The following is a 24,264-nucleotide window of genomic DNA, read 5'->3' on the forward strand; positions in this document are numbered from 1 at the left end:
AAAGACCCTAATAATTGGATTAGAGAGTGCCCGTTAATATAGAAAACCATCAGAGGGTGCTCCATGTCATGAGAACGTGCCCTAGGGGATGCAGAAATTCTTTTAGCAGAGAGTCACAAAAACATAGGAGAAAGATGTGGCACAGCAGCCAGAGTGGTTGACTCCAGAGCACGGGGTTCACAGTTCGATCCCCGGCGGCAGCTCAGCTCTGCATCATGTAACTCTGGGCAGTAGCTCACTTAATCTCCTTGACGGCCCGCAACGCCTTGAAACCCTTTAGGGTGATATGTTTGCTCTTTGCAAATAGCAATTATTGTTATTATTACAGAATGATATGTCCAGTAATGAGCCCTATGCCAAATATTATGCTAATGACACCACTTATCAGGAACACCAACAAATGTCTTTAACAGACAGAGTAACAGATCTCACATCCCTCATGGTAACTGTCCCCTTGCCTGATTATGAAGTTGCCCAATAGTGTGGCTCGGGAGGAAGAGAGGAATAGGTGGAAATTCCAGTGGATCCAAGCGGGCCATATGTTGAAGCAATGGTACAAGGACAGAAGGTGAAATTCCTCCTAGACAATGGGATCATTTCTCGACAAATTGTCTTATACGCAGCCCTCTCTGGAAAATATAATACATCTGTGGGATTTTCTAATGTAGCTGTGCACAGTCCCGTCTCCGTCCCTCTGACAAATACAATTGGCCTAATAACTGATAAACATTTGTTTGTATTGACAGACAAATGTGCCATTAGCTTGTTGGGCATAGATTTAATAATAAAAACTACACGCAACAATAAAATGAGCCGCAGATGGCTTATATCTTGACTACTGAAAACTCTCCTTTTCCCACTAATGTCTACTTCACCCGACCCCAAACTACAGTACCTGAATGGGTGTTTGACACAGTAGACAACAATGTTTGGGCCACCAGTAAGAACGGTGCAGAACATATATTTATAGCACCAGTACAAATAATTGTGAAGCTAAATTATCCAACGAGTACCACAGTAGAACACCTCAAAGAGAGCAGGGAATGGAAATAGTGATACAGGACTTTCTTAAGAACAGAGTGATGAGAGATGAAGTGCTCCCCATGCAATAGGCCGTCCTTCCTGTATTCCATAGTAATATAATAAAGAGAGAGCCCAAACCTTTGAGGCGGGTAATCTCAGGAACCACAGCACCAATCACAACACCCAATACAGCGTTGGAAAGGGCAGTTGCAGCAGAAGGACATAGGCTATGCAGCAGAAGGACATAGGCTATGCAGACGCACACCATATACATTTAAAAAGTAAAAGAACCGTTCCAGCAAAGTAGTCCCTTGTGGGCGTGTCTGCATTGTGCTGTGGGCTTGTGCTGGGGGGCGTGACAAATGCTTGGGGCGTGTGGTACGTTCCGCCCTTCGGGCTGGACGGTTCCCATGAGGAACAGGGTCAAGGCTGATTTGCATATGGCCATGTCTGAACTGGGGTGGTGTGGAGTGCAAAAAAAACAATGGATTTAGACCCAGATCTCTGTACTGGGGTGAATGTATGACATTGTTCTGCATTCTGTCCATCAACTGTTATTTTTGCATTTGTCACCCCGAGTGGGATGGGTATGCTCAGACGTGAGTCCCATGCTCTCCACACCACTGGAGTCAAGCTATCCTGGTTGAAGACGGCTGATAGCCAGAAATCGGTCCTAGAATGCTTGAGTCCGGTCCAGGAAAGACATGGCTTGTTAGTTCGGCCTGGAATGTTCCCATGAGGCACAGGGTCAAGGCTGAGGTGGTGTGGAGTGTAAAAAAAATGATGGATTTAGGCCCTGATCTCTGTATTGGGGTGAATGTATGACATTGTTCTGCATTCTGTCCATCAACTGTGGTGCGCGTTGTGGCAAATATTTCATTGGTTTTTTTCCCAGGTTCTGTACATTCCAGCTCCGGGTGTTCACCCTGCTCCCTTTAAATACCCCTGCACCCCATAATCAAAACCCACCCTTATTCCTTAAAATACCCCAACACCCTTAAACACTAACACATCTCAACCCTATAAATATACCCTGTACCCCAAAACCCAAACCTATACCTAAATCCTAAAAATACCCCTGTACCCCAAAAACCAAACCTACCCCTGAACCCTAAAATACCCCAAACCCCAAACCTAGCCCTGAACCCTTAAAATACCCCTGTACCCCAAAACCCAAACCTACCCCTGCACCCTAAAAATACCCCTGCACCCCATAACCCAAACCTAGCCCTGAACCATAAAAATAACCCTGTACCCCAAAACCCAAACCTACCCCTGAACCCTAATATACCCCTGTACCCCGAAACCCAAACCTAGTCCTGAGCCCTAAAAATACCCCTGTACCCCAAAACCCAAACCTAGCCCTGAACCCTTGAAATACCCCTGTACCCCAAAACCCAAAACTACCCCTGAACCCTAAAAATACCCCTATACCCCAAAACCCAAACCTAGCCCTGAACCCTAAAAATACGCCTGTGCCCCAAAACCCATACCTATCCCTAAACGCTACAACTGCCCCTGTACCCCATAACCCAAAACTATATCTTAACCCTTAAAAACCCAAACACCCCAAAACATATACCTCAGTACCCCAAAACATATACCCCTATACCTATACTTACCTTATCCAAACATTTTAAAAAAACATGTTTTTACCATTCATGCTTTTACAACGAATTTCGTTGTAAATGTATGCGTGGTAAAAGCATATAAAATGTAATGCCATGCGTTATAATGGCATTGCGGAGTCATGGTACTTTCATAATGAAAGTATGCGGAGTGATGGTCTGCGGAAGGAAAGTTGCGGAATAATGGGTGTTTACCCTCCCCCGGTAAGTACATTGGTGGCACGGCGGCCCACATCTCCAGCAACATACTCATATTTTTTCACCACCGATTTGAAAAATGCACAGGTCTCTCTCATTGATGGCCAGCACCGACATGCACTTTTAGACACACCTCCCGCCACAAGTTCTAGAATTGCGAACTTTAGAGCTGGGGAGCTACGTTCGAATCTCGGCATCAGGTCAACATCCTGTGATTCCAGGCAAATTGCTATGTCTCCCCGTGCCTACCACAAATGAATGCGTTCTTCTGTAATGTAAATTGTACTCATGCCATGTTGTCGAGTTCGCGCTATATAATATTGCAAGGAAAAATAAAGTAAGGAAACTCGAGTTCACACACTACTGAATGCTCACTCTTAAGTGCATCAGTAGTGCACTGTGAATCGGAGCGTTTCACAGGCCTGTCACAGAAATGCCATCAAAACGAAATCCTACAAAACAATATACTACTGGCCGGCAGCAATTCATACCCGGGCAACGTCGGGACGGGCTGCTAGTAATTAGATAAAAAGAAAAAAAAAGCGAGTGATGATCCAGTTAGGATGTTTTGGAAGTTTGTAGTTTTAATGCACAAACACTAAAAGCACAACTAGACACCTTTTCAGTTGACACGAACCACCACTCTCATACAATACATAGATGAAATATAATTGCACAGCACTGGCGAATACACTGCGTTTCTGACACTGTTGCCTCATTAATTTCCTTGGACTACATGATCACAAGGTATCTCCCACCAAATTGCCATTTGTTCAACAGGAGGTTGGCTATTCCGGACACCTCCTGTCCCAGGGCGAAAGGAGACTTGATCATTACAGAAGGTAAATAAATTGTTTGTCCTGTGGATACTTCTAACTGTAGATTCCTCACAAAATAGGTAACAAAGCAGTACCTCCTAAGCTGGTGGGCCTGTAGAACGGCTCAAATCAAAAAGTCAAGCACGTCTGAAAAGGAAAAATGTCCTTCCTGTTAAACCTGGCTGTCAGGGCAGTAGTGCTTCATAGATTTATGCACAGATGGATAAAGTTTGTGGGGTGTCCTTAGTCATGAGATTTAGCAAGGGTTTGGAAAGAAGTTAAAAGGTAGGGATCTACTGTCTGCAATAACTTGCTATATCCAGTAAGGCTCGTGCTTCTTGTAGTGGGTTGAACAATCAATATAGCTTTCACTCTTTGAATGTAAATGTAAATGTACAGGAATTTATATAGCGCAAATTTACCAACCGCGAGGGGCCGTTGTGGAGATTAAGCAAGCTATTGCCCAGAGTCGCAGAGTGTGAACCCGTGAATCGAGTAGGCACCGGAGCGAGAATTGACGAGTCCATGGACATTTTAGGACTCAAGACCCCGCCTTTGGGTTCAAAAAGGTACCATCAGACGCCACAGGTAATTTTTTCAAAGCAAAAGAAGTACAGGATTCAACAGAAGAACTGTGAGAATAGCATGAATGTATGATCCCTGTAAAGTCCAGAAGATACCTCCACCAGATGATTCACCTTCTGATAATATTGCCCATTTGTATTGCTTGTTAAAGTGAACTTTGAGTGTTTCAATTTCCATATGTTAGAAGGTGAAAAATATTCTTCCTCTGTAATTTTAAAGAGCAACCTTTTTAATTTCCTATCATCCATCTGCACAAGAGGTGACACCACTGGTTTCACTCTAAACCGATTTGAAAAGAAGAAGCCAGGCTAGAGGACATCCTTTCCCATTTTCCATCTTCCTAGGTTATGACATCACTTCCTGCATTCCCCCTTCTTAATTCAACTTTTCAGGACATTCGCATCAAAGGACTGATACACAGGGATAGCCTGTTTGGGTCTGAGTGCCAGAAGTCCTATTCCACTGAAACCTACAAGATGAGATAAAATCAAGTTCCTCAGTGAGCATCCCATACTGCCAATCCCCACAATCACACTCAAACCTAGACGACCCAAACATTCTCATAGCATTCTCAAAACACTTTAACCCAACCTCGTACACATCCCACTAACATCCAAAAACTCTCCAACTCCAGAACACACATCCCAACGTGTGCTCATTAACCCTCGCTTTGCAGTACACCACACCAGGCAGTTGAAATCTCAGCCGTCACCTATCACATATCACAAGCTTGACGCCCTCTTCATCAAAGAAATATGGTTCATCCCTACATCTTAGACGTCCTACTTCCCACTAGCTACAGTATCCGTCTTTGGGATTACCCACATAGGAAAGGAGGAGTGCTGACCACACCTTCAGATCCTTTAAAGGCTTTTTTATAGACAACCTAAGGCTTGAACTCATCCCTTAAAACCATGTCAATTCCAAGACCCGTCCAAACAATTTTTGGGGAAAACCATGCGATCATCCACACCCCAATTAAAACACACAAGCCAAAGCCTTCAGCACTCTGGTAATATGAAGATCTTACTGTCCATAAACAATCCAGAAAGGGCCGGAAAGAAAATGGAAGAAAGACAAAACTCCCGATGACCTCTGCCCAACATGCATACATCAAGGAATTGTATTACACCAATACAATCAAGTGAAGCCACCAATCGAAGCATAATGCTTCAAATAAACACTACATCAACCCTTGCTATACTCAAAGAAAAGTGCAAAACCATCAACTGTTCTTCACTGAAAAAATACACAAGATCAGACAGCACATAGACAACACCATGACTGCCTTCTGTCTTTGGTCCACCCCTTCTCGTAAAAACCTTCAAAGGCCTGTTTCTCGTAGCTCTCAATGACTTTCTCCACGCCCTCAAACTACTTCTTATGAAGATATCTTACCCTCATCCATCATAAAAGCTCCCTTCAGAGACGCTCTGCCACCACTATTCACTATTGGCCATGCAGCCCCCACTCAAGGCATCTTACTATAAGCTCTGAAGACAGGTCTTAGTCTCCCACTCCTAAAGAAACCTACAGTTTGCCCTGATGACCTTGCTAACTACCGGGCCACCACTCACATACCATTCATCGGCAAGATCAATGAAAAAGCAGTCCATGTTCAACTCCAAGATCACCTTATTGCTAACTATCTCCAAAAGCCTTCCAATCTGCCTTCAGATCACGCAGCAACAAACAGCACTACCTTACACACCATAGACTATGTCCTGTTGACACCACAGATGAGGATGTTCCCGGTCTTCTGATGTTTCGGAGCCTCTCAACTGCCTTCAACACAGTAGACAATCCCACCCTCAAACACACCCTGGAACCTCAAATGGGATGCACTGGCAATGTTCTTCACTGGCTCTCCTCTTACCTTTCCAACCTATTTCAGTTTGTTCACTTGGGGACCCCTAGGTCTATAAAGATTCCTATCACCTTCAGAATTTTCAGAGGGTTCCTATACCGTGTCCTTTCAACTTCTACATGGAGACTTTGGTCGCTCCACCCGCAGATACCCGCATCAAAATTCACCAAAATGTCATTGAAACGGACCTCTGCTTGAAAACCTCATCTGCTTTAGACAGCCAATGCCATTACGCTGCAGGCACACCATCTAGACCTGTATGTCTAGCACATGCCTGAAGCACAACACAGCCAATGCAGAATTCCTGTTATTAGTCAAGAACTAACAAGACACAGCTCATACCTGGCTCAATGGCCTGAATTTTGACGGGATCGACTCTCAACTTTTAGTGAATGCCAAGTCCCTTGAATTAAGTTTGGACACTGATCACACCTTCAAGGAACACATTGCCAAGAATACAAAGACTGATCTGGTACCAGCTCTCTCTTCCAGAAAGTGGCTTCAGAACTTCTGTTCAAGCTCTCGTATTCTCGCAACTGGATGGTGATATTTCCTTCTCCATGGCCTCTCAGTCTACATACTAGCACCCCATCAGGGCATCCTACACGTAACCACATGTCTCATCCAGGGCTGTAAGAAATGTGATTACATCACCTCCATCCCGATGAAATTCCATTGACCTCGTTGCCTGGCTGCACCATCTTCCAAACCAGCTGCGTCATTTCCAAAGCTATCATGACAAACACCCTTTCTTACCTTAGATATGCTCACCATCTCCGATAGTTCAGTTCTTGACACACATGCAGCCAGGCACCATCAGACTGCAGACTGATAAGTATAAAAAATGGGAAATAAGGCAGCTGGCCTTTTCCATCGATGTAACCAGGAGCGGGAACAACATCCATCAGCACCTCCCCTACACTGCTCCAGTTAGGGAAAGAGTTGAAGATGTACCTCTTTGAAGAATACTACATCACAATGAATTAGTCATCCACAACCCAACTTCCTCTCTTACTACTCGTGACTTTGAGCTTGTCTTAGACCATTTGCAGCACTTTCTTTTGGCTAGGTTTGAACTCTTAAAAAAAAAAAAACATACATAGTACCTTGGTGCTAAGTGAAGCCCATCCCAATTCTAGATCGCATGTTAAAAGGAAGGGCAAGCACTTGTGAAAACACCTGTGGCTGCTCCCGCAATCATTCCTGGGATGGAAAAGAAGAACAAGTTGCCAGACAATAAATTAGCTTGTCTCCCGGGCCAACCAAAGCCATACTAGCTGCACAGGGGCCTTTGGCACAAAGTAGAATTCTCTGGTGTCATCATTGATTGATATTGGTACACAAAGCCCACCAAATTGTTCATGATATCTTAAATATCGCATCTTGGACACCAAAAAGGCAGAAATACAAGCTGTCCGTTGGGAAGGAAAATTAACTGCAGCCACAGTAATCGGTTCAGCAGTGGACTTTCCTATAAAGGCTTCTGATAAAGAGAATGCTAAAACAATTCCTCCCTCAATCCAGAGGTGCAATGGTGCATCTTGGAAATGTCATTTGGCGGAGACTCTCTTTTTGGAAAGCACATGGCCAGTTCACTTCAGGGCATTAAGATGAATAGGGAAATAGTACACTCACTGGGAGCCCTGGTCTTTTTGAAGAACAGCATTTCATGGATCTAGGAACAGAATGGAGTAGTCTTTTTTTGGAATTGTTTGTTGTTATCCTCCGTGTCAACAATACACCCAATGTCATTTATGCCAGCAGATGACAGAGATAGTAGACCTATCAGAGACCTCAGTGGAGGCTTTTCTAGATTTCCCAGCCTACTAGATAAGGAGGCACTCCTGCGACAAGAACTAGCCAAGAGAACCAGACTCCTCTTATCTGTCAGCCTTTCCATCTTTTAGAGCCCATTAGGTGGAAAAAAGCAGAAGATTACCATAAATGGATGGGTATTGGATTTAATATATTTCGGCTGGTATTTGTTTCACAGTTCACAGAGAAATGCCCACACGTCAAAAAGCTGCAAGACTAAGTATTCACTATGTTGCTGAAAGGAGCAATATAATTGGTTACCAAGTGCCAGAGATACAAGGGTTTCTACTTCAGATCATTTTTTCTGGTCAAAATTAAACATGGGCGGAAGACAACTCTATAGGTTTCTGCATAGAGCGTGATGACCCTGGGATCTGAAAGAGAAAAGTTAGTGATAGATTCCTTACCTTAGAATATCCCCAGGCGTCAGACTGGATCCGGAAATTTTTGGCGTAGCAGTACCCATGTGCGTCAGTAGGCGTCGTCCGCGGCTCCGCGTCCATCGTCAGCGTCGTGGGTGCCGTGATGAAGTCATCGGAGTACTTAGACGCCGCCTCCGCGCGCTGACGTCAGTTCTTTTTTTCCGAGCCAGCAAGCGCAGATCCGGAAAAAGTTGTACCCTAGTCAATTTTTGACTAACTTTTTACGATCCTTTTTGATCTATTTTCGAAGTCTTTCGACTCAGACGGTGCCGGTAGAGATGCCCGGGTTCAAGCCCTGCACCGGCTGCAACCGACTGATGTCGGTTACCGACCCCATCGCCGGTGCCTGCTCTGTCTAGGCCCGGACCACGACGACAAGTGCTGCTCCACCTGCCGTGCCCTGTCGTCTAAAGCTAGACAGGAGCGGTCCCGAAAGCGACTCGAGCTTCGGCAGTCCGCCCGCCCGAGGTCCCGGTCCGAAAGGAGGTCAAGGGACCGGTCGCGGGGCCGGAGTCACCACAGTTCCGGGAGTCGTCATCGGTCTTCGGGCTCAAAGTCTTCAGGTAAGAGGCACAAGAAGTCGAAGAGGCACCATCGCTCTTCTGACTCCCCCCGATGCTCGCGCAACACGGCGGGTGGTTCGGGCGACACAGCCCATGCGGCTCTGCCGGAGCCGCAGGCGTCGCGGCCTGCTCCATACCCGCCGGTCCCTGGCAGCACGCGACGCCGGAGGAGATCGAGGGCTTCCTCTTGGCCATAAAGTTGCTCACTCCTCTGTCGAGTACCGCGGCGCCTTCGGGCCAAGCGGCCCTGACTGGGTCCCCACGCAGGCCGGGCGCTTCGGCCCCGGCGCCGTCGGCGACTATGGTCCCGACGCCGAAGGGCCCCACTCAATCCGGCTCCGGATCCGGGTCACCGCCGGTCGACCTCACGACCTCGCCGGACCCGGCCCCAAGGGTGTCGCCCCCGGCGCCGTCCCAGGACGACGCCGTCCCTGGTCCTACCCTCGATTCGGGTCCGGCGTCGGCCTTGACGCCGTTTGGAGATTTCTATGACCCGGCCCCATCCTTTGAGCCTCAGTACCAGGCAATGGGTGACGAGGGGGATTGGGAGGGGTCTGAGGACCCCCTGGCACGCGAGTTTCAGTCTTCTGCGGACTGGACAGGAGAGCTTGGGGAGGCCAGTGGTCTGGACACTTCGCCCGACACTGGTTTTGTCTCCCCTCCTAGCGTGGCTACGGAGGAGAGGGCGGCTTATAGCGTGGTGCTGACGAGGGCGGCCAAGGCCTTGGGCCTTCAGCTCCCCATCGCGGCCGTGAGGACTAACCTCCTCACTGAGGTCCTTAAACCGTAGTCCGGCTCAGCTGAGCAACTGCTGCCCTTTAATGAGGCTTAATCTGACGTTCTTCTGGGCACTTGGTCCAAGCCCGCTACAGGTCAGCCTGTTTATAGGAACGTGGCCAGGCGCCACCGCCCGGCTCCAGGCGACCCTTGCTTTCTGTCTACCCACCCCACCCCAGAGAGCCTGGTTATCCAGGCCTCTAATTCCCAGACCGGATTCCCGGATTCAGCTGAGCAACTGCTGCCCTTTAATGAGGCTTAATCTGACGTTCTTCTGGGCACTTGGTCCAAGCCCGCTACAGGTCAGCCTGTTTATAGGAACGTGGCCAGGCGCCACCGCCCGGCTCCAGGCGACCCTTGCTTTCTGTCTACCCACCCCACCCCAGAGAGCCTGGTTATCCAGGCCCCTAATTCCCAGACCAGATCCCCGGAGGCTCCCCCCGATCGGGAATCCAAGAGGTACGAACAATACGGGAAGAAAGTATTCTCCTCCCTGAGTTTAGGATTGCGGTCAGTTTAACACTGCGTGCCTCTTGGGCCGCTACACCCACTCTCTGTGGGATACGGTCGCGGATGTGCTGCCAGAATGCCCGGCGGAGGTCCAGGCTAAACTCAGCCAAGCCCTTGTGGAGGGTCGAGATGTAGCGCATTATTCCATCCGGTGTGGGCTGGACACTACTGACTCACTAGGCAGAGCGATGGCAACAACGGTGGCGATTCGTAGCCACGCCTGGTTGAGGTCCGCCAACTTCTCGGCTGACGTCCAAAACACACTTATGGACATGCCGTTCGATGGCCGTCGCCTCTTTGGCGACAAGGCAGACCATGCGCTTGAGCGCTTTAAGGACTCCAGTTTTTCCGGCCAAGTCCTTGGGCCTCTCGGCCCGCACCAGCAAACGGCTGCCTTTCGCTCCTTTCGTGGCGGTACGAAAGGGGGTGGTGGGGTTAATGAGATTACAGCTAGAATCAAAACATAGGGTTCCATTTAGAGTTCGGTGGACAGGGCACTCAATTATAAAGGTGGCAGAGTACCCTGTCCTCCAAACCAGTGGTCTGCCAACCCTATTTCGAGTTGAGCAGACTGTCATGTTTCTAACGGTGGTTCCAACACAAACCAAGATGCACATATGAATAAAGAAATTCATGTATAAAGGTTCTAAAGAAAGCATGTCATTTAATCTCCCAGTGAGGCACTCACTTTGCAAGTGTGGCTGGGAATTAACTTGTAATGTTGAATATAAATATAGTTGCATCATTTTTTTTAATGTTTACCTTTGGTGAGGATACTAAACCACATATGTATGTTGCTAACAGGTGGGCCACCTGCAGACAGTGATTTCACTCGTTTGCCATCTCATCTGTCGAAGCATGAGAGAGACCCATTACTTGTTCAGCCGGAGGTAAGTGTATTTCTTGTTACTTATATAAAAAATGCAGCCTCTATATAGTCCCTTCTTGAGTACAGTGCTTTTATCACTCTTAACGTGCAAGTTTACTTTTTATAATGTATACATTCAAAATAACAAACTACAACCTCAGTTCCTGATGATTAACTGGACAAAATACATTCCTAAGCCCAAATACAAGGTCTGAGCCAATATGTGGCCTGTAACCTGCTTCTCGACGTACTATGCGGCCTTCTCAGCTCTGTCCTCTCTTGTTGTCATCTTCTACGTTTACAGGTTGAGGATTGAGGAAACTTGGATTCACACATTCAGGTTCTTGGATTTTAAGTGTCCATTTTCTCTGGAGGATACTGTGCACTAGGGGCTATTTTTAAATGTCTGTCTGGATTCTATTTTGTCTTCAAATTATCTTTGCTCTTCAAATTAAGGCAACCTGAACATTGTCTGTTAAAGGAAGAATTAACCTGGTAAAAAGTCCTTTGTAGCACAATGTTTGCATCAGGCTGTCTCTGTGTATGTTTATGAGCTTGTATTTATTTAAATCTGTGTTTGAGCTTCTCTCTACTCGCTCCATTAATTATTCTGTTCCGACTTCAGACTCAGCAGTGCGTTTTGTATTCCTGTCAGTACAGGCAAGGACAAATCAACTTTGAGTACTTTTTTGCACTTTTCCCTTTGTAGTGCTGCTAAGTATATCGTGCAGTATTGCCGTTTTGTTTTATTATATGTAATTTGACGTGCTGTGCGGCAAAATAAGATGCATCTGCTCAGTCAATAAAACCCCCAAAATTGTCTTGTTATAAAGGGGAAGGTGGATCTAAAGAAACGTGAGTTTACTCTTGATCTGATTATGAAAGCAGCATAAATAGTGCAAAATCAGTTTGCTCCTTTTTTAGAAAAGGCTTTTAGGTAGATAGTTTTTCTTTGTTGAAGGCTTTTCATATATCTTTGCGGTAGTTTCATCAATCATTTTCCCTGATGCAAAAATATGTATTTAATTATTGTACAAACCATGTTGCTGCTTTCAGGGTTACAGAAGACAGTAGAATGGTGCAACAGTTCAAAATATTCATTAACTTGCACAGTGCTGGTATGTCCATGAATAGCAAGTAGGGTCATAAAATTGTGTTCGAGGCATATGAGCTACAGATTACACACTATGCATAGATGGCCACCTAGTGTTGGGCCCGATGTTTGCAGTTTTGTTTTGTTGTAGAAAAGTCTTTGGAAGTCACGGGATAGGTGACTCCTCCTTTGGATGATACTGCACATGGGCATCGGCTCCATCCCCAGATTGTTGTTTTCCGCCACCGGGCTCGGATGTGTTTCCAGCTGTGGTGATGTCTGCTTTAAGATGGAAATTAATGATGCATGTGGTGACATCACATGTATTTCTAAAAGAAAGCAGTTGTAAGCTGAAGGTTACTGATGAGCTGAATCTTGTTGTATCTGAATAAACAAGCTCTACAATCAACTATTTTAAGTGTGATTACTACACCAGCGCTCCGTGTTGGAACGGATTTCCTTCGGTGCGCAATCCTCACCAACTTACAGAAATTAAGTCTTGAACGCTTTTCCAGTCGACGCTACTCTTCAACACTGAAGACTTCAACTCCGGTCGTCGCCGACGGCCTTCGGGCCTAACTAGGCCTCGATTCTAGCTCATGGAAAGGACGCCATTTAAAAAGTGTCCTCAATGTGGGTCGAAGTGTGTAACCTTTGCCTCTCCCTGGAGCACGAGGCCAAAGACTGTTCCGCTTGTGCCTCTTTCCGCTCCAAAAAGACTATCCGGGACCGAAGAGCAAGGAGAACAATGGTTCGATCTTCAGCTTCGATTTCGGATGACATCTTTGAAGAAGGCGTCAACGTTCCAGAACAACACGACGTCGACAGCAATCCTGAGGCAGAAGACTCCGAAGTCGAGGACATCACTCCAGCACAGCGGGTCGTAAGTAAGACCGTCGACCCGACCCTTCCTCGACACACCCAAAGAAGGCCCCGGACACACCCTGATGGAGAGATCAGACACCCGGACCCAGCTCAGCTCAACCTAGCGATCTGGCTCCTGGGGTCATAAAGTTTGGTTACCTCAACCTTCCTCCAGAATGTATGAACGTTATCAAAGAAGCTAGACGTCCCACTACTAGAGCATGTTATGCTGCTGAGTGTAAACGGTTTGTCATATACTGCCAAAACAACCAAATAAATCCTTTAGACGTGTCTATTAAACACATCATAGGATATCTATTACACCTTCAAATGTGTAATTTAGCCTATACATCTATCAGACTACATCTTGCTGCCATTGCAGCATACTTACAAAATAGACAACATCTATCTCTTGTTAGAGTACCAGCTATAAAAGCTTTCATGGAGGGACTCAAAAGAATAATTTCTCCCAGAACGCCACCTGCACCAGTGTGGAACTTAAACATTGTTCTCACAAGATTAATGGGATCTCCCTTTGAACCATTACATAAATGTGAATTGCAATTCCTAACCTGGAAAGTAGCTTTCCTAGTAGCAATTACTTCTCTAAGAAGGGTTAGTGAACTACAAGCGTATACCATTCAAGAACCCTTTCTGCAAATGAATCATAACAAAGTGGCTCTTCGTACTAATCCTAAATTCCTTCCTAAAGTCATTTCACCATTCCATCTAAATCAATCAGTTGAGCTGGCTGTATTTTACTCGCAGCCTCAAACAGTCGCAGAAAGAGCTCTACACACCTTAGATGTCAAAAGAACATTACTGTACTATATTGAAAGGACACATACTTTTCGTAAAACAAAACAACTTTTTGTGTCTTTTTCACCGCCACATAAAGGTAACCCCATATCAAAATCAGGGATCGCTAGGTGGATTGTTAAATGCATACAAATATGTTACCACAACACAAACGTACAATAACAATTCCTTCAAAAGCCCATTCTACAAGGAAAATAGGGGCTTCAATGGCATTCTTAGGGAACATTCCCCTAGATTATATATGCAAAGCAGCTACATGGCTTACACCACACATATTCACAAAGCATTACTGTGTAGATGTGCAAACTAAACAAGCCACTGTGGGCCAGGCTGTACTAAAAACACTGTTTCAAACAACTGCAACAGATACTGGTGGTCGCCGCTAGGTGTGGGTACTGCTATACAATCTTTGCATAGTGTGTAATCTCCAGCTCATATGCCTCGAACGGAAAATGCTACTTACCAGTATGCATCTGTTCTTGGCATGTAGAGCTGCAGAGTTACACAAACCCACCCCTCTCCCTGGCTACCTTTATCTGTTCCAGTATTATCTTAACTAGATACAAATCACATGGACATCACTACCTCTTGTACAGCTCCATCACTTCCCTAATGGCGAAAAACAATCTGGGGATGGAGCCGATGCCCATGTGCAGTATCATCCAAAGGAGGAGTCACCTATCCCTTGACTTTCAAAGACTTTTCTACAACAAAACAAACTGCAAACATCCGGGCCCAACACTAGGTGGCCATCTATGCATAGTGTGTAACTCTGCAGCTCTACATGCCAAGAACAGATGCATACTGGTAAGTAGCATTTTCCTTCTCATTCTCAATAATGTGGTGTTCAGGCATGAAATTCATGGGGTAAGTCCTTCTGCTGATTTTAATTGCTTCCTTAGACTTTGATTAGTTTACACTGAAAGAATTGGCTCCCATGGAAAATATTTGATATACCTCTAAAGGATTCTCTAGTATAAATGTGTCAACGTATTAATTTACTGATTCATGTACTTTCATTTCCCATTACAACAGTGCATAGTTTGTCAAAAAACAAATGAAAATAAATACCTGATCGACAATAGGGTGCTGCCGTCCGTTTCTCCAGGTGTTGTCGTCCACTGCCTTTATAGACTCTGTACAAAGCCTTCAGCGCTCCCCTTAGCCCCATAATAAGCCGGTAGGGTGCGCTGACTCAGTGTTAAGAACGAAAGTGTTGCTTGGTGATGTCATTGAAGCCATTTAGCATCCACCCTGGTGCTGTTCCAAAGCTTGCTCTCTGAGAGTTATGCTTCGTTGCTCTAAATTCTCAGAAATGTATAAAGTGCAGTACTTTCGGACTTTAAGCCCTGTATGGCAAACCAACCCTTACTCTATTTCTGGCTTTGGTGCCCGGGATCCGACTGTGACTCTAAGTCATGTGAGTCTTGCCTCAGAATGCATGCACCCAAGGCAATTAAGAAGAGGAAAGTAAAAATTTTCATGGCATGGGGACCACAAAGACAAAAGACGAAGGCCTTGGAACTCAAAGGAGACTTACAGTATACTTTTGCCATAATATATAGTAACATCATTACCCTCCTCCCAAAAAGCTTAAATCATAGGTCTCGTGCTCTTTTATAAGAGGATATAAGTTATGACGGGTTTACAAACCCATCTAGACGCGCACTGTTCACTCGGTGTGGTGCATCTTCAAAATTTTGAAAACATTCTACTCAACAATATACCAGAAAAGAGTTCATTGTTTTAATACATGATTCTCTTTGTTATAATGTGTTGTACGCACTTTCCTCAGTGCTGATTAATTCATCATGTAAACAAATGCATCATATAATTCACTTTTTCTTTTGATTTTACATATACAATATATTTCTATTTCTATTTAGGGGGTTTTGTAAAGCGCTTGGTGACGCACAGCGGCGTGTCCCCGCCCTAAGGAGAGATACTTACTGGAACCTACAGAGGCGGCATACCTTACTATTACATTCTAGTTTTACAACACAGTGTCACTATTCTGCCCAATGCATTTCGGTACTCAATGGTACCTTCATCAGGGGCCAGTCTGAAATAAAATAAAAAATAAGAAGATGTAAATATGATGTAATTGTAAGAACGCCCATGAGCGTGGTGTTATTGGTATTTTAACTCATACCTGTGTGAAAGAGTCACTGCGCCTGGGGGCTGAAAACAATAATAATGTGTTTATGTTCAATGTGTCCGAAACTGACACACGACTATACAACGAAAGTTATTTGAAACTGAACATACTTATGCTTACCGCATTTTTTAACAGTGTCTTACTGTCGATAAGCTGCCAAAATGAAATAATGATAATAATGAACTCACTCATCATTGTTCTAATGCTAGTTGCCACTAGTATTTGCTCATGAAATGTTCCTCATTTCAACCAAACATACCTGTAGAGCTGGCAGTGTGTTTCTATTCCCTGCAAAAATATATAACTGGTGTTATAATAGTTTGCGAGCCAAATACTCGTGAGCTCGATATTGCCGATGTGAAATATTCACGTACCTCAACGCTTTGATGTCCGATCTACAAGATAAATAAAAGCGACGCTGTAAATTCCTGCCACTTATTTCAGCCTAAAGGTACTCAAAGCTTCTAGAAAAGCCACACGTACTCCGTGTTTATCCGAATATGTATCTCTTCCCACTCTCTCGTTACCGTTGTTGTCAAAACCGCATTCAAAGTCGCCGCCATAACCGAACTGTTTTTAACACGCTGTCGTCACTGCATCGCCTTAGACATCAAAAGCGGACTGTTGAAATTACCAAGTGAGGTAATATTATGTGATGTATAGTTATGTTGTGTGATGAGATGTTATGCGATAATACCGTGCTCGGTGTGCTCCAATAAACCAGTACACAATTACTGATCTTCAGTGTTCAATTACCCTGGCTCAAAAACCAAGTGCATCATACATAAATAGGGTTGGAAACATTCTGACTTATGTCGATATTACACACATTGATGTTGACTTAATGTGTTTTGCAAGTCTATGTTTAGAGATAACATGAAAAGTCATACCTAAATAATGATGTTATAATAGCACATTGTTTATCATCACACAACATAACTATACATCACATAACATTACCTCACTTGGTTACACTGGCAAGCAACTTATTATCCCCCTTGGGAAGGTTGAAAATATGTGTTGTTTGACAGGAAGATTGTTTACATCCGACAGAGAGCTTACGGCGTGTCTTAGCGTCTGTACCGCATTATCACAATCGTTAATATGGGTTCATGCATTTCACTGTATTATCCGATATACGCGTGGTGTATATTATTAACTTAACCAGTAAAGGTTGGGAGAGTAATACGTTGGCGCACAGCCAAAAAGTCGAGATAGCCTGTGGTCACTAAGAGGATAAAGTGATTATTTGACCTAGTCTAAGATGGCGACTTTGGGCACTAACTTTAACCACATCGATGCTAGTGTTATTTTCCTCCTGTGCTGGTTTATTGAATTTCCCTTTGTTCATGACGAGCTCAGCTCGTCATGAGTGTATGGAGGTGTACATCATGACGAGCTGAGCTCGTCATGAGCGTCCAAGGAGTTAAGATAGGAGTAATTTCAACAGTCCGCTTTTGATGTCTAAGGCGTTGTAGTGACGACAGCGTGTTAAAAACAGTTTGGTTATGGCGGCGACTTTGAATGCGGTTTTGACAACAACGGTAACAAGAGAGTGGGAAGAGATACATATTCAGGTAAACACGGAGTACGTGTGGCTTTTCTAGAAGCTTTGAGTACCTTTAAGCTGAAATAAGTGGCAGGAATTTACAGCGTCGCTTTTAACCCGTCATAACTTATATCTTCTAACAACGAGTGACTACCCTTATTAGCCGCAGCACCGGTGGATTAATTTGTAGAGAGACAATTACGGAGTGCTCCTCACACACCCCCAAAACTTTTATAAGAGGAAGCATGGCTTCAAATAGGTTGAATAAATGTAGACTTTGTAGTGCGAAAATAAACACTCCAGTTAGTAATTTTTGCTAAACGTATTATAGGCACTCCTAAAGTAAGTAATTCTCAATTATAGCTATAGTTTATGATATGTGGTAACATGCAGTGATTCCTGCTTTTAATGAACTATATAATACATGGGGAGCTGTCAATCCTGGAGCAACGCTCCTTACTATAGGTGACTTCCCTAGTCACCTGTAATAAATAAATGACATACCCACTCAACTGTTAAAACTTATTTGAGTTGAGTTCTGACGTCAAAATGCCTGGTGCTATTAGTCAGGACATGGAGCATAACTAAATCTGCCTTTAACCCCTTCGATGCTTGTGACGGAACCATTCCGTCATCAGTCACGGTTGGGCTGTGCTGATGACGGAATGGTTCCGTCACAACCACACCCATTTAAATCGGGGACAGCACAGGAGGAGAATTCCTTTAGCAGCGAAGAGGTTAAAAAACGAAACATGTTTTTTATTTATTCTGATAAGTTTTTTTTCTAGATGAACCGTAATAAGCAGGAATGAGATATATAAGCAACATGTTAACATGTTTATTTTTTTCCACACTTTCGGTAATTATAGAAAAGATAGAATCTCTTTGTATGTTTCTACGCATTCTGAGATACATCATTTTTTGAAATCTGACTTCTATTAAAGTGATTCTAATAACTTTTTACAATAAATATCTAACTGCTTTTTGGTGTGGTGTGTTTCCACCAGAAATTCTAATTTTATTCGTGTTTATAAACATCCTATCTCTTTATTATGAAAGAGCACCATAACAAGAATTTAAGTGGTTTGTGGGAAGGGTTATGGTGTGACCATGTATTATAAGGAATGAAGTACCACTGCCATACATTATAAGCATATTGAAAGTCAGCTCTGTTTTTCATGTCCTTTTAAGGGAAATCTGCCTTCAACCTCGTTTCTCTATATTGTTACAGAACTCTTTAATAGTTTGCAATAGCCATATAATCTAAGTCTGGAGGAATTGTATCCTATATAAAGTATAACGGTGTAAATAATATTACACTTACTACCATAAATTGATTTGCTCATTTCTGCTAATGACTGTTTTTAGTAAATACGATAGCAGTCATAAAGAGTAATTGTGATTTAATGTCAAATATTCAGGTGCTGCGCAGCAGCGAGGCAAACAGCAGATCAGCAAACCACCAACTGTCATAATTTAACAATCTAAGTAGAATGCATTACAGTTCTACAGAACATTCACAACAGAGCGTTCTACATCATGAGGACAGAATACTACATCATCCTCCTTTCCCCAACTTGAAAAATGGAGGCGAAGAGAATTTTTTTTTTTTAATTAAATGAAAACAAAAACAAAAAAACAACTATATTAAATGGCAAGGATACATGCATAGTAAGCAGCATGGTTCACCAAACACAAATTACGAAACCTTACAGGAATGAAACTTTGTCGGGTACATAGTTCACCGAACTCTAATTACGAAACCTTACAGGAATGAAACGTTGTCGGGTACTTCTCCGTACAACCTCTGCATCAGGCTGACCCAGACTAGGTTTGATGCGAGAATCACCCAAACCAGATGATAGGCTTTGTCTGAAATCTTTGTTGACTTTGACAACTCTTGACTTATTCCACCAATTTTTAAAGTTGACTCTTACAGCATTACTACAAATCTTATCAACAATAAAAGTTTCAGAAAATTTGGAACACCCTTTCTTTGCATGAGTTGGTAACTTAACACGTACCATATCACCAACTTTAATATCTTGGTAAACTGACTTTTTCCTTGACTTTTGTTGACTCTGGGCTTGAAGAACATTAGATCTAACGATAACATCTACATTGTTCACAGTATCCATTTTAACCCACTTAGCCATCCAGCCAGGACATATCTTAGAACTTGGCTTCGTTCCACGAAGAAGTTCAAACGGTGAAAATGTTGTTGTCGAGTGAGGTGTGGTACGGTAGAACCAAAGCATCGAACTTACCGCATTTTGTACATTGCACTTGCTAGCTAAAGCCCACTGTACACCATTATTCAGAACCCTATTCATTCGCTCAACCAAACCATTGATTTGTGGGTGATAGAGCGCACTCTTTAAATGACAAATACCACTTTGATTCATGAAATTTTCAAAGTCCTGACTGACAAATTGAACGCCATTGTCACTAACCATGGTAACTGGGAAACCTTCACGAAGAAATATGTCTTTAGAAAATCGATGACGTTATTGGTGTTAGGATCATTAATAAAGTGAACCTCTGGCCACTTAGAATAGTAATCAATTGCTACAACAGCAAATCTTGAATTTGTGGGGACGATGTTAAAAGGTCCCACTAGATAGATACCGACTTTCTCCCATGGCTTACTAGGAAATTCTATGGGTTGTAAAGGTGGGTTACGTATTTTCAAACTCTTTTCTGAGCTGGAACAAACCACACATTCACCCACAGAAGTGTCAACGTCCTTGTCCATCTGAGGCCACCATAGGTGTTCGCGAAGTCTCCTCTTGGTAAAAGTCCTTCCAAGATGACCTTCATGAGCTCCTTGGATAAGTCTTACCCTAAGAACCTCCGGGGGAATCAGTCTATCACCGTGCATAAGCAAACCCTTTTCAATCGAAATTTCATTTGCAACTTTTACAAAGGTCTGCAAAGAAAGATATGCACTCTTCTCCTTAGGCCAACCCTTCTTTACACATTTAATAACTTCAGACAGAAGCACGTCTTCATTCAACTTCTCTCTCCATTCTACTTCACTAATAGCACACATTTCATCCAACAGAACAGGAGCCACAAAACAGTCGTCTTCATCATACTTTTCAGGTGGATCTCCACATTCGACAGGATTTCTAGAAAAATAATCTGCCCTACTGTTTTTAGGTCGAGGACCGAAGGCTGGCTTGCCAGCCGGAAGTCAGAGATTTAATGTCTTTCTTTAGGGTGCTTAAACCCGCCTCTCTCCTCGTCTCTCCTCCATTGGGTGGCTTCCTAAACGGATGCCAGCCATTGGAGGAGAGAGGCGTCACTCGAAAGAAGCTCCGTCTCTTTCGGATTCGGGGGCGTGTTCGTTCTGTTTTTTCCTCTTTTTAGCCATGCCCCTTTTTAGAACGCCGAACACGCCCCTGAATCTGAAAATGTTCGGAAGATTGCGTCCGCCATTTCGGACGTGTCCCCTGGATCCGCGATTTTGCGGTGAGTGCTGTGCCCCCCTTTCCCCGAAGATGGGCGGATGTGCCCGGCCCCCGCCGTGGCTACGTCCGTCATGGGGGAGAGCAGATCCCGGGGACATGGGGAGTGGGCATTTAGTAATGTCTGCCCAGAGCAATTTGTAGGCGCTGGCCGGGACCCGGTCCAACCCGGGCACCAGGGTCGCCGTCGCTGCTGCTGGTCGCGTGGGTGCTTGTCCTGCGTGGTATCGGGGTGGGCGAGGATAGTGAGTCTTTTTTGCCTCTCTCCTCTATTGGGATTGACTCCCGGTAGCTCCCGCCACGCAGGGGGATGCGGCCCCCAACTGGGACGCGGCCCTCACCAGCAGGCCACTTCCAGGGTCCTGGCCCCCAAGCCTGCCCTCGCCTACCTCTCGGGGGTGAGGCACGGGTTTTGGATGTACAGGGAAATGTACTTATTCTTATATGCATAGGCGCTATGAGACCGCGCTGAAAAGTAAAGGCCACAATACATCACTAGGTAATACCTCTAGCACTGTATTTATTTATCAATAGGTCCAGTTTTGTATTCGGGATGCGTGCTAGGAAAAAGGGAGCGCTTTCAATTGGAAGTCGTGTTTAACATTAAGTATGAAAGCGCGCTCACAACCGAGCACTTATAAGAGAAATATTATTTGGCTTATGTCTCTTACACAATCTGCATGCGCCTGGGCAAATCACTTATTCTCCCGTGCCTGACAAAAATGAATGTGTGTCCACTGTAACTTAACTGGTGCTATTTAAAGTGCTCTGATCCCTGTTTCGGATCGCAGTTAGTTGGTGAGGCCATGGGGAGACTATGTAAAAGGAACCACATTTCATGGTGTACAGAAATAAGTAGTTTCGACACGAACTTTAGCAGTGATAAGTTGAGAAAGGGTTTCTTTGTTCAGGGAAGAGGTTTGCAGGATCCACATGTTTATTGGTGCCTAACTAAGATGCACTAGAAACGGGATAATATTTGAAGGTGTCTGCATAGCCAGGAGTGGTAAGCTAATATTTGTGATGGTTGAGCTAAAATGATCAGGATATCAATCATTTTAGTACAGTCGATGTAAGAGCTTTAAGATCTCTGAAAGTAAGTTCTCATTTCATATAGTAATAATTGAAGCAACGAACTACAGGAAAAACATGCATGATATATTTACACATATTGAAATGTGAGAATACTTTTGTGTTGGGGCCTCGAATTGGAGAGCACCCCGTCGTTGCGATTTTATGCTTGTCCTCGAGGAAGGAATGGTACCGGGTGGATTTGGTACTGCGACAAAACATTAATTAGGGACCGGGTGAACAGCTTTGTCACGGTGTGGCTCTGTGTGTGTGTGTGGCTCTCTGTGTGTATGTGTGTGTGTGTGTAGCTCTGTGTGTGGCTCTGTGTGTGTAACTATAAGTGTGTGTGTAAATCTGTGTGTGTGTGTAAATCTGTGTATCTGCCTCTGTGTGTGTAGGTATGTGTATGTGTGTGTGTCTCTGAGTGTGTGTGTCTCTGTGTGTCTGTGTATGTGTGTGTGGCTGTGTGTACCTGTGTGTGTGTAGCTATGTGTGTAGCTCTGTGTGTTTCGCTGTGTGTATGTGGCTGTGGCTCTGTGTAGATAGCTTTTATTGTAGGTGGCTCTATATGCGGATGCCTCTGTCTGTGTGAGTATGGCTCTGTGTAGGTAGCTCTATGTGAATGCTCTATGTAGGTAGCTTTGTGTGGGTAGCTCTGTGTTGATGTAAATGCAATAAGTAATGCATTTGCAAACAATAAACATATTAAAATTATAAATGACAATGCCATTTCTTTAACAATTAAGCTATTGCCTATGTAAATGACAAGGCCTTTTATTAATAAATAAAAAAAAAAAAGCAATGCCAATAGCTCTACCTTTAATAATGCCAAGACCATTGCATTGTAAATGCTTGTTTGAACCTGGTATGTTAGAAATCTCAAAATCAAATTGTAAAAGTTTTGTTGTTAAACGAGCAATCCTGGGGGTAAGATCTCTAACCTTGTCACCAGAGAGAATAGAAACCAGTGGGTTGTGATCAGTGCATAATTTAAAATGTTTATCTCACACGTATGGAGTAAACTTTCTAATAGCCCACCAACATGCCAACAGTTCTCTTTCTATACCAGAAAAGTTCAATTCAGAACCCTGTAGGACTCTGGATGCATAGCGCAAAGTATATTCTTGTCCTTTTTCACTTTGAGTGAGAATCGCACCCAAACCTACCCCACTGGCATCCACTGTGTTGGTACACATCAAATTAGGATTAAAAGGTTTGAGAATAGTCGGACTAACTAGATTTTCTTTGATGCAACAAAAAGCATCTTCACATACTTTATCCCACACAAACAGAACATTTTTTTTAGCATGTTGGAAAGTGGTTGGATTCTAGATGCATACCCAGGTAAAAACCTAGAGTAAACTTCACACAACCCTATGAATGTCTTAAGACTCACTTTGTCCTTAGGGGGTGAAGAATCCACAATGGCTTTGACTAATCCAGGTCTTGGTTCCACACCATGTTCAGACAGAACATGACCTAAATATTCAATTTTCTGTACTTTAAAGACACATTTCTCTTTATTTAAAACAACTCCTGCATCACGTAAAATCTCCATGACAGCGCAAACAATATCATCATGGATCTCCGATGTAGCACCATGCACCAAAACATCATCTTGGAAGACAATGACCACCTTCAAATCCTTAAGTAAATTTGACATGATTCTTTGGAAAACTGCTGCCGCAGAGGCCAACCCAAAAGGCATGCGGCAATACTGAAACATACTAATGGGTGAAACGAAAGCAGTCAAATGCCTCGAAGATGGATCTAACACCACTTGGTGATACGCTGAGGCAAGATCTAATTTCGTGAACCACCTAGATCCATTCACTAGAGACAGCATATCAGAAATCTTCGGTAAGGGGTGTGAATCAATCCAAATGTTTTTGTTTAAACTGCTCAAATCAATGCAGACGCGAAGCTCTACGTTCTTTTTTTTTAACAACCACCAAGGGACTAAGCCAAAGAGAGGACTCAACCGGTTCTATTATCCCCTTTTCGCAAAGAGTCGTACGTTCCTTTTCAAGTTGTTCTCTCACACTGAAGGGTACATTTCTAAGCTAGTGCTTAACTGGTATTGCACCCTCTTTCACTTTAATCATATGTGTAAACCCTTTTATTTGCCCACGTTTATTGCTAAAAACAGAAGGGTATCTCCCAGAC

General features: G+C 44.0%; 1 protein-coding gene across 1 annotated transcript in view; it reads left to right on the forward strand.

Annotated features, from left to right (window-relative positions):
• Nucleotides 1-24,264, forward strand: part of RAD17 (RAD17 checkpoint clamp loader component) — a 416,585-nt gene that overhangs the window by 304,707 nt on the left and 87,614 nt on the right. The window contains exon 12 of the mRNA XM_086960823.1: nucleotides 11,011-11,096. Within this exon, the coding sequence (XP_086816949.1) occupies nucleotides 11,011-11,096 (86 nt within the window). The remainder of the gene's footprint in view (nucleotides 1-11,010; nucleotides 11,097-24,264) is intronic.

The sequence above is a fragment of the Lissotriton vulgaris genome, chromosome 3_1, assembly GCF_964263255.1.
Source record: "Lissotriton vulgaris chromosome 3_1, aLisVul1.2, whole genome shotgun sequence".
NCBI lineage: Eukaryota > Metazoa > Chordata > Amphibia > Caudata > Salamandridae > Lissotriton > Lissotriton vulgaris.